At 38.0% G+C, this 15,863-nt stretch overlaps 1 protein-coding gene across 12 annotated transcripts in view; it reads left to right on the top strand.

The window, feature by feature from the left end:
• Window positions 1–15,863, top strand: part of grip2a (glutamate receptor interacting protein 2a) — a 113,369-nt gene that overhangs the window by 26,372 nt on the left and 71,134 nt on the right. For all 12 annotated transcript variants that reach the window (XR_015497231.1, XR_015497232.1, XR_015497227.1 and 9 more), the window contains 3 exon segments: window positions 336–471; window positions 11,922–12,067; window positions 14,341–14,427. Coding sequence is in view for 3 of the 12 variants with exons in the window: in NM_001430888.1 (NP_001417817.1) it covers window positions 336–471; window positions 11,922–12,067; window positions 14,341–14,427 (369 nt within the window). In the remaining 9 variants the exon portion in view is untranslated.

The following is a 15,863-nucleotide window of genomic DNA, read 5'->3' as shown; positions in this document are numbered from 1 at the left end:
ATTCTGTCCCATCCTCTCTTCATGTTTCACTTGAAATTGCGTCAAACATTGAATAAAAACTGCACATCACAGGGCTTGCTGAAATAAAAGTCTGCCGCTACTTTAGGTTCACGCTGACTTCAGTGTGTACATTTACTTCACTATACTACTAGACTGCAGCACCGCTTTCCCATCTGTCCTTTATATAATGGTTAAATGAGTCTGATTTTTCATGTCACAATGCATGGCTTCACCAGCATCTTGGGGCCCTTGGGTGAAGTATCTGCTGTGAAGGTCCAGGTGCTGCTGCTGGTGTGTTTAATGTGTGTTTATGGTGTGTCTTTGTGTCCACTCAGATGAGCAGAGAGGTGTGACCACGGTGGAGCTGATTAAAAAGGAGGGCAGCAGCCTCGGCCTAACCATCTCTGGAGGCTGTGACAAAGAAGGCAAGCCAAGAGTGTCAAACCTGAGACCAGGAGGCCTCGCAGCCCGGTGAGAAACACACACACACACACACACACACACACACACACACACACACACACACTTACACACACAGGCTCATTCAGTCAGACCCTCCAGGATTTCACAATTCCATGGTCTCTGAATGTGGTGTATACACACAGATTTAAAATTTTTAGTCAGACAATTTTCTTGTGAAATCGCCATGTTTAAGATCTGATTTCTTTAAAAATCAGTGATCTTCACTGCCTGATTGTTATTCGATATAAAGTGGGTGTCAGACCGAACAAGAAGCACAGCATTAATTTTTTTGTGTCATGTCTTTAAAACATAGAAATATTACCCAAGTTTTCCACTGGAGTTTCTGCGCTAACCTGCTACTACTGACTAGAGCTGTAATCGGGCTATAAAAGTTAGGCCTGATAGGGCCCGAGCCCGACAACTACATTTTGATTGACAGCTTTTTAAAAGCCAGAACCCGTTTACAGCCCGACATTATTCAATTGATATGTGTTTTAGGCCACTTGGAAGTTGGAACAGAGAAATAAAACAAGTCCTCTGTAACATAGTAACATCTCAGCACTCTAAATAGGCCTAGGTACATACACTTAGCCTTTAAATTGACCAACACACCAATAAAAATAAGTCTTTCTTAACCAATTAAATTAAAATAAATTCAAAATTATGATGGGTATTTGGCAATAACTAAATTAAGATAAAGGCTCTGTGGTTGTTTCGCCACTTCTCTTCAGAATCTGGCATTAAGGCGACGGTGAAGCTAAATATTAAAATAATAATGCCAACATTAGCATATATAGGCCTACTCTGTCTACATTATGGTTTTATGGTTTAATATTTAGTTGTAATTTAGTTATGTTTGAAAATCCAGTAACACTTTACAATAAGGTTCATTAGTTAATGCATTTACTAACATGAACTGATCATGAACAACACATGTACAGCATTTATTAATCATAATTGAACATTTACTAATGCATTATTAACATTCAAGTCCATGCTTGTTAACATTAGATAACTCACCATGAGTTAACATGAACTAACAATGAACTACTGTATTTTCATTAACTAACATTTACTAACATGAACAAATACAGTAGTAAATGTATTGTTCATTGTTTGTTCATGTTAGTAAATGCATTAAATAACATTAACTAATGAACCTTATTGTAAAGTGTGACCGAAAATCCTTTACTCACCAAGGCTAGGCTTCATGTTTTTGTGGAGGAACATCATTGAATCCACTGAAGATGGCTTTAGCACAGTCCTGCGCTCACTGAGCAGCACTGAACACCCTTTTACTGCTGTTGCTATTGGCCGGGATACATACTGTTTTGGCTAATTCAGCATGTTTTGGGTAGGATTGTTTGTTCATCTTCCACCAACCAAGAACACTCATTTCATTTTCCATGACAACAGTTTCAATGTAGCGAGTGACCTTGTCATCTTCCCTGTCAGCTTGCGGTACATTGCTGTAAAGCGATCTACTGTAATGCGCAGTGTATGAGCGACCGCTAGAATACATTGGGAACTAGAATGACCTTTCTTTTTGAACTTGCGAATAGCCTGACTGCAGTCAAAGTTCGCTCTTTTTGACTTCTCCGTCATCATTTGTTTCACCTTTGCAGGGATTACTAATGTTGTAACAAACCGTTTGATTACTTTCTCACGATAATCAAAATGCATCACATGTTTGTTCATTTACTGCACAAGCCCAAGCCCGGCCCGACCCCAACTAAAATGTTGGCGTCTGGTCTCTTCGGGTTCAGGCAAAGATCTTCAGCTCTACTACTGACGGTACTAGTGTTTACACGGCCTTTTATCTTGTTTTACGCTTGAACAACTAAATGAATGCTTAAGTTTATTTAATTAATTGTATTCTAACTACATCATAACATCGATGCTGTAAAAGGAACCTTATAAAATTGAGAATAGTCCCATAAACCTTTCACCGAAAGTTTACCTCTGGCTGAAAAACACTAGATCTGCATAGAGCCCATTTAACGCAAAACCAAGAAAATGATGGCAAATTTAGTGGAGTTTGCATTTTTTTTTATATTATTTTAGATTTCCTGCATATTTTGCACAGTTGGGACACATATATTATCCAACTGTGCCACAGAGTCCCATCTGCATTGTTTTACATTAAAAAACATGTGAATTGGTATACATGTTTATTCGTGAATACAATGTGCTCGCCCACTGTGCAAAGCCCAGAGTTGTTAATACATCCTTTTCATCTGGTGTGTGATCTTTGCCATGTGAAATTATTGCAACGTGCATTCAAATTCTGTTTGAAATAGGTTATGTGAGTTGTATCACTCACTAAACTTCTACAGACTGTATATATGTATCCTCATACCTCTCTCTCTCTTTTTCTCTCACACATACACACTAAGGTTGCACCGCGATACTATGGTTCCAAAATACTGGCGGTGCCTCTATAGTTTGTAAACAGTAGTATCGTCATTAACGGTTCTAATAGTTAATGTTGCATGTGGAACAGAACAGTATTCATTAATAAAACCGAATATCTGTACAAATAAGTACATGTAGGTTTTCAGTAATAAGGGAATTATGAATTAAATTTAAGTATTGTAACAAATGAAATATAGGATTTGGAACAATTTGCTTTGTAGATTTGAGATTTGAATTAACACAGTATCGATACTACTTGGTATTGTGATGCTTCAGCTGTGTGGAAATATAAATTTCCATCATCTAATTCCAAATGAACAATAATATATGTATAACTGAAAAGTTATATTCTTTGGTTTTTAATTATATCATTTCATTGACATGCCAGCTAGGAGGGACATTTAACCTTTGCCTTGCTGACTACAGGCTAAGCCAAAGTGATGCAATTATTCGGTTTCACAGCATGGCTGTATCTATTGTATTCCCTGTCTCCAGAACATCATTTGCACATTGTTGTAATGATGTACTTATATATTGATGAGATCAGACCTGGAGAAGGCATGAACAAGCTGCAGACAACCAGACTTCATTTGCATGCTTTGTTTGACTGTCCCCACCATGACTGACCCCACCTACATGCTGTAACATGTATAAAATGTATTATGTTTGCTGTGGAGTTGAGAGTTTGCTTTCGATGATGCCACAGCCACGCTGAGTTCCTCTTATTAAAAAGGATTCTGCTTTGAAGACAACCGAAAGATTCTCCCTGGTTTTTGGGCTCTTAGAAGTTTACAACAGCTGGTATAGTATTGTGGCCTAAATTTATGGTATCGTGACTACCCTAATACACACACTCATAGTGTAAGTATGGGCAGTATTTATGATACATGTATTTCAAATACAAAATAGTATTTTGTCATTTGTATTTGATGAGGTTGATGGAAATGGGTTAATATTTTGTATCAAAATAGTTTAGTGTCTTGTATTTATGTATTTTTAAAATACTGTAAAATAGTTTGTAAGCCTCTGATAGATGCTTACTTAGTCATTTGCTAGGCTTGAGATCAGAATAGAAAATTGATTAAGATCATACCTGCCCTAAATTTGAGACATGGCTCACAGAGTTTTGTAATGTACTACACATGGAAAAGATTAGATATGAGATTGCAGGTAAACCAAAGAAATTTTCAAAAATTTGGAAGCCCTTTTTTGAATGTCTACCGACTGATCAATGAAAACTGATTGGTATGGAAGATTCTGAATCATAGCAATGTGAACAAAATACTAATTCTCAATAATTAGGTATGTATAGGTTTTCAATTATCCAATTTTATTTTTAATTTTTTTATTTATTATTATTATTATTTTTATTTATCTCTTTTCCTTATTTTATCATTTTTTTCTTTTCCTTTCTCTTGTTATCTGTATTGATTTGTACTCATATGTATATATGCTCTGTATGTCATGGACATATGCAGATATTCGACTGAACTTGTGGATATGTGCAGGTATAGATTTTTCATAGAGGAATATGATTAGGTATCTGTACAGTTGTGGATGTACATGTGCATATGTATCTACATTTCAAATATGTTTCTTTATTATTATTTGCTGGCATGGGAGGGATTTGGGGTTTGTTCTTTAAAATGTGAAAAGCTTTAAATAAAATACTAAAAAAAAAAAAAAGATCATACCTGCCAACACTCCCGTTAGCTCCGGCAATTAATAATTTCAAATACTTGTAGCTTGAAACAGATGGAAATATAATCGCTATTAGTATGACTACTATGGCGAGGGCTTAAACGGAGCAGTGCTCATAATAGAGCGAAAAAAAGAAAAAGACAACAGTGAATTACTGCTTTTGAATTACTGTGAACATTACCTGCTTTGTATTTTTGTGGGAAACACAGTTTAGAAGTTTTCACGGTAAGATGTGTGTGAGTTATTACCGTCTATGACTGTGTCAGGAATATCGAAACAAAACCAATTTAACACTGCTGCTTTAGGGCCTCTTACACAGCTTGATCCACTCTGGCATTTCTCTTCTTGGGTTTTTGGTTTTGATAAGGGAAAGAATTCCACCACCCTGTCCAAACTTTAAGGATACCGGGAGTCAGATTTGCACAATCCATATGCACAGTGCTTTGGCTTGTTTCCCTCCGTCGAAAGCTTCACTCCTGCACATAGCTACGGTTGCTAAGCCACGATTGGTGTGTGGCATTTTTTTGGGTGTGATTTAGGGTCAATTTAGCATATTCAATTCACCCATAGCGCATGTCTTTGGAGTGTGGGGGAAACCGCAGCACCCGGAGAAAACCCACGCCAACACAGGGAGAACATGCAAACTCCACACTGAAATGCCAACTGGCCTAGCTGGGACTTGAACCAGCAGCCTTCTTATTGTGAGGCGACAGTGCTACCTACTGAGCCACCATGCCGCCTTCATAAAATTAAAATAATAAATGTAAAATTAGTTTCAAATATTTGTAAAACTGTAATAGTATCTCAGCATTGCTAAAATAAGACTAGTGTGTGTGTGTGGTGCCACATGTTTACTCACAGCTCTTTAACCTCAGGATCTGCACTGCTCCATGTGTGTGTGCGCGTGCATATGTGTGTGTGTGTCCCCCGGGAAGTGGGCTGCTCCATCACATCAGCCTCTAGTGTGCCAGGCTGATGCAGTCCTAACGTGACCGCGCTCCTCTGTCACACACACACACACACACACACACACACACACACACACACACACACACACACACACACACACACACACACTAGAAAGATTATAGTTGAATGGCCGCTCTGACCTGTAGGCAGTCGCAGGATTGATGTGCATATTACTGAATGCAGAGCTGCAAATGTTTGCTTGTAGCCAGGTGATTTGCTGCTCGTGCCACACTTGCAAATAAAGAGCTTTTTTTGCAGGGATGCTACAGAAGCATTCATTAAGCAGCTCTTAAAGGGATAGTTTGCTCAAAAATTTTAATTTGCTTACCATTTATTGACCCTCATGTGCTTTTAAACCTTTTTGAGATTTCTTTCTTCTGTTGAACAAATAAATATTCTGGAGAATGTTGGAAAAGAGCTGTCATTAGCCCCTTTCACACATACAGACCTTTCCGGAAAATTGCCGGCAATTTTCCGGAAAGGTTGTATGTGTGAACAGGTCCTTTTTGAAAATACCGGTAAATTCGTTCTGGCTATTTTCCGGAAAGAGAAGTTGTAACATTACCGGCAATTTGCCGGAATGCTGCGCTGTGTGAATGCAGAAGGAAGATTACCGTAATAAGCGCGTGCACGTCTAGAACGTGCTGACGTGAGACGTCTGCTTTAGCCAATCACAACTGTCAGACGCATTTATGTCCGCGCTGTTTGTGAGAATAAAAACCTTTGAATATTTTTCCAGACACATTTAGCTGCTAGAAGTTAGTCAGATCACGTTTATATGTTCTTCTTTATGCCAACTGTGTCAATAATCATCGATGAGATGCTTATGATAAGCCGTTGTTTGTTTACCTTCAAGCTTTGCGTGTGCCTGTGAAACGGCCTGTGAGCGCCTGCACACGCACATATTATGAACATCTCGACTACGAAAGTAATCCTGCGAAAGTTGTTCACAATATTGATCATCCACAGAGTTTGTAATTTAGTCAAATGTTTACAAATACAAGCGCAGCCGTTTAAAGCTCATTTGTGTTGAATGATGTCAGAATTTACCGGTATTTTGGAATGGATGTGTGAATGCTCTTTTCCGGAAAATTTCCGTAACGTCCTCGCCTGTGTGAACAGTGCTTTTTTGAATATACCGTTAAAGTCGTTCCGGAAATTTTCCAGAAATTTACCAGTATCACTGTGTGAAAGGGGCTATTGACATCCATATTATGAACAAAAAAAGACTATGGAAGTCTATGGGTTTTCCAACATTCTTCAAAATATCTTCATTTGTGAACACGTCTGTTTAGCTTTGCCTTTCCTAAGGCCCTGTTTACACTAACGCATTTTAGATTTAAAATTCATAAGTTTTGCTACGGTTACACCATCCGTCCACATTACGCCTGAGTTTTCGAGGCCCAAAAAAGAAGTGTTTTGGAAACGCTGAAGAGGCCGTTTTCGTTTAAAAAGCTGCTGCTCGGTGTAGATGTGGGAAAACGGAGACATCTGAAAACGGAGGAGTAGCTACAGACATTCGCTCCTCTTTCGTCCGATTTTATCTGATTGGGGCTTTTTCTCAATATTAAGTGCACAGAGTTCAGTCTTGCCTCCTTTCTTTTTAAGTTCAGACAAGTTTGATATGGAAAACAAACTCCCAATGACACATTGGGTAAATCTTCAAAGGCGACAGTGTACTTTATAACCGTAGTCGCATCACCCTGGCTAGATTGTTTCACTTTCTTAACAATAAAATCAAAACATGATATGAGGAACTGTCTATTTTCTATTTATATTTACAACTTAAAGGTGCTGTAGGTGATCTTCCACAATGCTAACAGCTTAGCATAAATCTCTGAATCACAGTCTCTTCCCTGCTGTCCAGAGCCACGCCTCCTGAAACAGGAGCATGCGCACCTTAAAGGGTCACGAAACACCAAAACACATTTTTTGAGCTGTTGACAGTCGTATACGTGTCCCACACTGCTAAAAACACTATTAGGACACCTATATTTCACTATTGGTTGTTTTTGTGTTATTTCAAGCAAATTCGTATTTCCGGTTTGAAACGAAATTTTGAAGCTGCGTCACGGTCATGACATAATAGCGTGTATTCCAGCGTGCAGACTGGACGTCTGTACCAGAGTGTGTCTTATTACGTCTCAGAGTGTGCTGCATTAATGCATGAGTAAGGCTTGGTTTAAACCAGTCAGCGCGCTCTATTGTGCAACTTCATTAATATTCATTACTGTCACAGTGTTTAGACGACAGAGACGCCACGTTGTGTTGGCAAAACAAGCGTGAAGTGTTGCTTTTATAGTTTGCTGCCGTTAAGCTTTGTTTTCATTTTCTCTCTGTGAGAGCTCAGCTGGAGTCACATGTGGATTAACAGTGTACGCGACGCTCGACAACAATAACTTACGTGTCTAACTTGGAGGAACATTGTTTACCTGAGAACTGTTCTCATCTGCAAATGCTGAGATCCGGTTTCACTTGTAGTCTTCTCTTAATAAAGACGCGGCTCTAGTTGCTGGTGATTGTCCTGTCTCTACAGATTTGGTAAGTGAGCGTCCAGTGCTCTTTGTTTATTCAGTTTGTTCGTATCGAACTAACAATTGCACCGAGTGTAAACATGTTAGCACCACAACCAAACTTTAACCTCGTGTAGGGTTTTCACCGCATTTAGTGACCGGAATAACACACGCGGCTTTCTGACACTACCTGCCGTGTGCATCTGAGTTTCCGGGAAATACGGAGGGATTTTTCTCTCATTCGCCGTGTGGTATCAAACATTGCATAAAAAATACACGCTTACAGCAGTTCCTCGAATCAAATATCTTGTTTGTCGCGAGGGGCATGAATGAATTCCCTGAATGAAAGAGCCAAACTGCAGTTAAAGTCCACCATTTAATAATTTGCCAAATAATTCGACTACAGATGTCCATGTAAACACAGTCACTTTGTCCCCTGTGTGGGTGTGGGTATGTGTTTTGACTCTGAAACCTGCGCGTGCCTAAATAGACACTCCCACACCATCCCACTTTAGTTCCTCCGACACTCCCCCCTAAACAGAGCTGGACACGCCCACTTTTCTGACTTTTTCCAAGGTAGAGGTGTGAAAACACCCTGCTGAAACGAGGGGGTTTCATGGCCTTTTAAAGATGACAGCAAAAGAACCTTCTCTCATGTGTTAAAAGCTACTAGTGCTTGTCCGGCGACGTGCAGGAATTACACTCATTACTAAGCCAAACTGACATGCTGTTTCAGAGCGAATATTTAAAGTTGCATCTTAAACAAAATAGGGAGAGACTAGGCAGAAGTAGCGGTATTTACTTTTGTTTGTTGTTAAACTAATTAAAATCTACATTATAGATGCTGTAAAAGGTCCCTAATGAAACTGAAAATAGTCTGATCAATCTTTCACCGGAAGATTTTAGTGGCTGAACAACACTTCTGTGAAGATATAACCCATTTGTAACAACAACTGCTGCTTTGCGTGAAGCTAAATAGTTTTAAAACCCCTATCCCAACTCAAAAGCACCCCAAGTGTTCTCAAATACATTATAAACACAGTAAGTACATTGTATTTATTTTTTGATGCAAGTACATAGTAGTTAAGGACACTTAATATAAAGTGGGACCTAATAATGTTACAAATAAATTCATAATTGAATAATACTGGATTAAAATGCCGTAGTTATTTCTGCAACTGTAAATTTTTATAATGATTTCGTTTCATTATTAAGAGTCACACACACCATTGGTTTTCTTTTTCATTTAATATGAATATTAAATAGACATAAATGATTTATGTTCATGAATGAAATATGTAGAAATAAATGTCGGAGAACTGAGCAGTAGAATGTGAATAATATGAATGTGTTTGGGAATCAGCTGTCCACTGTAAAAACAACAGTACAACACCCAGTTTTATTTATTTATTCTTCAGTACACAAAAAAAAAAGAAAAAAGAAAATTGACATTAAAATAACGTTCAGCACACATGTAAACATCTGAAATCTTTATTTGACAAGTACATACCAACTTCATCTGCGGTAAAGACAGCAACACAAAGCAATAGACTGTTTAAAGTCCAATTTTCTCGGTTCAAGCGGAGATCTGGAGGATCTGCAAGTTATTTTTAGATGTCAGATGTCTCACCTTGAATGCAGACAACAGAAAACTGCCGTAGTCACAGTCTAATCGTATCTGTAGTGAATATACAGCTGGGTGAGTTCTCTATGGGGAGTTCGGTGTAGGCGGAAGTGCGTGGAGCGAAACCGTATACGGTTAGACGTTATGTGAAAATGGCCTATTCAGTTGAATACTGTTAGCAGGTTTGAGTATTGGAAACTCTGCTGATTTGTTGTCCAGATACTTGGAGAAACTAACATTTCCTGATAAGATCTGGTATCTGGAACTGGATCTTATTTATCTGACGTGGAGATGGTGATCTAATACTGCTTAATTAGCCTAGTTAAGCCTTTAAATGTCACTTTAAGCTGTATAGAAGTGTCTTGAAGAATATCTAGTCAAATATTATGTACTGTCATCATGGCAAAGAGGAAATAAATCGGTTATTAGAAATGAGTTATTAAAACTAATATGTTTAGAAATGTGTTGAAAAAATCTCTACATTAAAACAGAAATTGGGGGAAATTATACAGGAGGCTAATAATTCTGACTTAAACTGTATATTAATGCTGTTTAACTCCACTGCACAATTATGCAGATCTACAAAGTTATGTGTTTTGGTGTTTCTGCTTTTGCCGTTGGTTGTGTGTTCGCGTGTAAATGAACTACTTTAGCATGACATCATTGTGGTGGTTGCGCGTGTGTGTGCCGTTGCCTCAATTAATGCGGTGCTTACAGGCAAAATCCCAGTGTTGGTGACAGCAGCGGCTTAAATGAGCTTCTTCAGCAGTACAGGACCAGTCAGTTTTGCTAACATCACACACTCTCACACAACACGGGTACCTGCTGAACAACACACTTCTGTAGTGGAGGATTTTCGCAGTCGCAGTATCAGTACAGCAGTATTATGTGGAATTAATCTTGTGCTTTGGGTTTAGATCTGTGAATTGAACTGGTAAAGCTTGTAATAATCTTAGAAGCTGAATGTTATTGCTGTTGGTACATTTTTATAAGTTACCATATAGTTACCAAGTAAGCACAAGGACTTTCAATTTTCAGTCAGCCAGCCCAAGTGTTTTTGGTGATCGATTGTGCTTTTAAAAATCCCCACGTTTAGGATCTGATTTCTTTAAAAATTGATTGATATAGGATATAAAGTGGGTGTCAGACCAGACAAGAAGCACTGCATTAAATTGCATTTTTCCCCACTATGTCTTTAAAATATTGAAATATTACCCCAGTGTTTTTAATGGAGTTTCTGCACTAATCTGCTGCTACTGATGGCGCTAGCATATGCACGGTCTTTCATTTCGCTTTAAGCCTGGTTTATACTTCTTCATCAAGTGACTGGCGTAACCAACGGCGCATGCAACGTGAGTAGCTGTGCATTTATACTTCTGCGCGCTGTCTCTGTTGGTCTGCATTAACACTTCCAAAACGCTAGTTGGCAGTGAGGTGTAAATGTTCCTCTGTGTCGAGTTTCTTCGCTTCTGTTTTGCTTTTCCTGAACACTTCCGGGATGTACAAGTGGCTCAAACTCGCTCATTTTGAGGCAGGAACCGGCGGACGTGCAACAACTTTAACAATGAGGTAAACATAAAACAAAAGTTTCCATCAGGAGCTCCTTCGCGGGACTCCACACTTGTAAACAATCGCTCCATTGGGCTCGCGCCTGTCGTGCAGCTTTCGGTCCTGCCCAGACTCATCAGCGCTACCAAGCTGACCAATCACAGAGCTTGCGCTACGCGTCGTTGCGACGTGTAGTTACATTTTTTGAGAGGTGCACGTCAGCAACGCAGACGGCCACGGTGTAGGGCTATGAGTCAGCGCCGTAGCATGTGCGTGCGCTTGACGCAGAAGTATAAATCAGCCTTTACGCTCAAAAAACTAAATGTATGCTTAAGTCTATTTAGCTGATCGTATTTGAATTACAATACAACATTGATGCTAGTTAGTTTATCATTGGCTGAAAATCATTATTTCCATGATTATTGAATGTACATTCCAATTATAAAAGTGGCCACAACATGATTAAACCATGCTTAAAAAAATTAAGGAAAAAAGTTGTTGAATTTGAGTTTATTTAAACTATTTAAAGCCTTAATCAAGCCAAGAATATTACAAACCTTCACATAAATTAAAGTTATATGAATATCTGACAAACATAAGAGTTGACACTTGACATATTGAAAATGACAGTCAAATTAAAAACAGTGGTGTGGTATAAACTGTTGTCCATGTGTGTGTTTGTGTGGCAGGAGTGACCAGCTCAATGTCGGCGACTACATCAAGTCAGTGAATGGGATAAACCTGTCCAAACTCAGACACGATGAGATCATCAGCATGTTAAAGAACATCGGGGAGCGTGTGGTGCTGGAGGTCGAGTATGAGCTGCCGCCATTCGGTACAGACTCAAATACACACATGCATTTTAATTATTTAATAAAAAATAATGTCTATATATATATATATATATATATATATATATATATATATATATATATATATTAAAAGTTTATTTTGTGTGACATTAAGCAGACTTTTCAGTATCATTACTCTTGTTTTCAGTGTCAAATGATCTTTCAGAAATTAAAGAGGTCATGAATTGAGAAACCAAAATTTTCTTGATATTTTGACATATCAGAGCTCATAGTATTATAGAAACATCTTGCAAGTTTCAGAACTCAACACTTTGTGGTTCCTCTAAAATCAGCTTATATTGAAGGCAGTCTAATAAAACAACAGGTTCTGGAATGTTCAACTCTATGATGTAATCATGTGGATAAACCCCGGCTCCACAGTAGATTGAAGCACATTTTTACTTCACTTACTTTTCAGTCCAGCTAATATGCAGAAATTTCAGCCAATCAGAGCAGTAGGCATTTACTTTTGACTGCCACGCCCATTTAAACAGAACGTTCTGACGAGGGTTAAAAACAGGACAGATGGTAATCAGTTACTCTAAATTATGATGTTTTTAATGTAAAAAAATCTCAAGAACAAGTGAACCTCAGAGAACAATACACAATAAAAAACGAGGTAGTTCACGACCCCTCTAAAATATGCTGATTAGATGCTCAACAAACAATCTTATTATCAACATTATCTTTTTATTCCAACAGTTTGCTCTTTAATGTGAAAATGTGGTGACTTTATTATTATAATTTTGTTGTTGAATATAAACAGTAATATAGCAGGTATTTTATCTTGTCACTTTTGCTAAATGTAATGCATTGTTTCTAAATTAATGAAATTAAAAATACGTAGGTAACACTTTAGTCCTAATTCACGGTAATAACAAACCATTAACTAACACTTCTTGCTTATTAAACTACTAACTAGTTGTTTATTAATAGTTAGTAAGGTAGAAGTTGGGTTTAGGTTTTGGGTAGGATCAGAGATGCAGAATAAGATCATACATTATAACTACTAATGAACAGTTCATATCTTAATATGAACTGACCAGAACCAGAAAATCAGAGCACATCACACCTGTCCTCAGGTCTTTACACTGGCTGCCAGTTACATTCAGAATAGATTTTAAAGTATTACTACTTATCTATAAATCACTAAATGGCCTAGGACCTCAATACATTACAGATATGCTCACTAAACACAAACCTAACAGATCACTCAGATCATTAGGATCATATAAACTAGAAGTTCCAAGAGTTCAGTCAAAGCAGGGTGAATCGGCTTTTAGCCACTACGCCCCTCGCTGCTGGAATCAGCTTCCAGAAATGATCAGATGTGCTCCAACATTAGGCACATTCAAATCAAGACTGAAAACACATCTGTTTAGCTGTGCCTTTACTGAATGAGCACTGTGCTGCGTCCGACAGATTGCACTATCATGTTTTTGTCTTCTTCTTCATTCTTTCATATCACATTTTACCTGTTTTTATGTTTTGTTTTGTTTTTACGCATTTTTATTATTTGTTTTTATTTTTATTTTACTTGTTTCTTTTATTCTTGTTTATGTAAAGCACTTTGAATTGCCATTGTGTATGAAATGTGCTATATAAATAAACTTGCCTTGCCTTGCCTTGCCTAATAATAGGCAAGTAATAAGCCAGTAGTTAATAGCATGAATTGTGACCTGAACTAAAGTGTTACCAAAACATACACTGAACTTTTAAGTACACAGTGTCACAATATATTTTTTAACTAAACCTTATCGAACACACATGTAGTAATTATTCAATCACACTTTATAATGAGTTAATTCATTAGTTAATGCATTTACTAGCATGAACTAATAATACAGCAATCATTAATCATAGCTCAACATTTACTAAGGCATTATTAAAATCCAAATTCATTCTTGTTAACATTAGTTAATGCATTAATTAACTAACAATGAACAACTTTAATTTCATTTACTAACATTAAAAGGGATGAACAAATACTATAAGAAGTGTATTATTCGTGTTAGTTAATACAATTTACAACAATAACTAATACAACTTTTTTGTGAAGTGTTACCAATGATTCAATGTCGCAGTACTTGATAATGCAACAGTGCAGAATCTTTCGTTATTAGCCAGTACGGGATGGTTGTATTGTGGCATTAGTGTTTCTGGTGCTGTGAAAATAAACATATGTACATTTCAGCGTCTGGGGCTGAATCTCATCCTTCTGTGACAGTAACTCAAGCTGTTCTGTGTGTGTGTTCAGCTCCCAGCAATCCCTGCAGCGTCATCTCCAAAACCATCGAAGTGTGCTTGGAGAAAGAGGGAAACAGCTTTGGCTTCGTTCTGAGAGGTACTGAAATCTTATAAAACGCACTGAATCATCTTTACTAAACTATCTTGTGTTTTTACTTTTTTAGCTGATGTTATGACTGTAAATTTGAGAATAGTAATCAATGACCATTTGAAATTAAACTAAGCATTATTTGAAGTTATATTAAAAATAATAATACAAGTTCAATAAGTAGAGGTTTCTAAATAATGTGTTTTATGATGACAGTGTGTGGTATTTAAATATTAATGTTACTAAGTCAACAAATACTACAGGGCTAGTTCACTCTAAAACGAAAATGTCTTTTTTTCTCATTGACTCCCTCCAATGGCTATGATTCCTTTTTTCGGTTGAATACAAAAGAAGATATTTTGAAAAATGTTAGAAACCTGTTACCATTGACTTCTTTACATTTTTCAAAACAAGCTCTTTCAGATGAAAGAAACTCAAACAAGTTTATGACAAGTCAAGGGTGAGTCAGTGATGACAGTATTTTCAGTTTTTGGTAAACTATCACTTTCATTCATTCCTTTTCTAGTCGGTTTAGTCCCTTTATTAATCCGGGGTCGCCACAGCGGAATGAACCGCCAACTTATCCAGCCCGTTTTTTACGCAGCGGATGCCCTTCCAGCCGCAACCCATCTCTGGGAAACATCCACACACACATTCACACACACTCATACACTACGGACAATTTAGCCTACCCAATTCACCTGTACCGCATGTCTTTGGACTGTGGGGGAAACCGGAGCACCCGGAGGAACGCAGGGAGAACATGCAAACTCCACACAGAAAAGCCAACTGAGCCGAGGTTCGAACCAGCGACCTTCTTGCTGTGTGGCGACAGCACTACCAACTGCGTTACTGCTTCGCCCAACTTTCACTTTATTAATAATAATAATAATAGTAATAGGCGAGGCAGTGGCGCAGTTGGTAGTGCTGTCGCCTCACAGCAAGAAGGTCGCTGGGTTGCTGGTTCGAACCTAGGCTCAGTTGGCGTTTCTGTGTGGAGTTTGCATGTTCTTCCTGCGTTCCTCCGGGTGCTCCGGTTTCCCCCACAGTCCAAAGACATGCAGTACAGGTGAATTGGGTAGGCTAAATTGTCCGTAGTGTATGAGTGTGTGTGTGAATGTGTGTGTGGATGTTTCCCAGAGATGGGTTGCGGCTGGAAGGGCAATGGTAGAATGGTAGAATATGAATTTGGTCGAGTAAAACTATAAAGTGCAGCCATATAAATATAATTAGTGTAATATGTCAAACCTTTAACCCACCGAATTAGAAACTATCCACAGAAAGTGCCTAAAAATAGACAAATTCCGTGGGAAAACTGCAGACTTGGCAACCCTTATCAGCTCTGTGCCTTAAATATTGAAACAAAACTATTTTTTATACCTGAGGACACCATGTGCAGACCTCCAAAAATGCTTTTTAATAATGTTATCGAACAGAAAAGGTTA

This window comes from Danio rerio, chromosome 8, assembly GCF_052040795.2.
Source record: "Danio rerio strain M-AB ecotype USA chromosome 8, GRCz13ab, whole genome shotgun sequence".
NCBI classification, from domain to species: domain Eukaryota; kingdom Metazoa; phylum Chordata; class Actinopteri; order Cypriniformes; family Danionidae; genus Danio; species Danio rerio.
The sequence above is the reverse complement of the archived record's forward strand: the minus strand, read 5'-3'. Positions and strand labels throughout refer to the sequence as shown.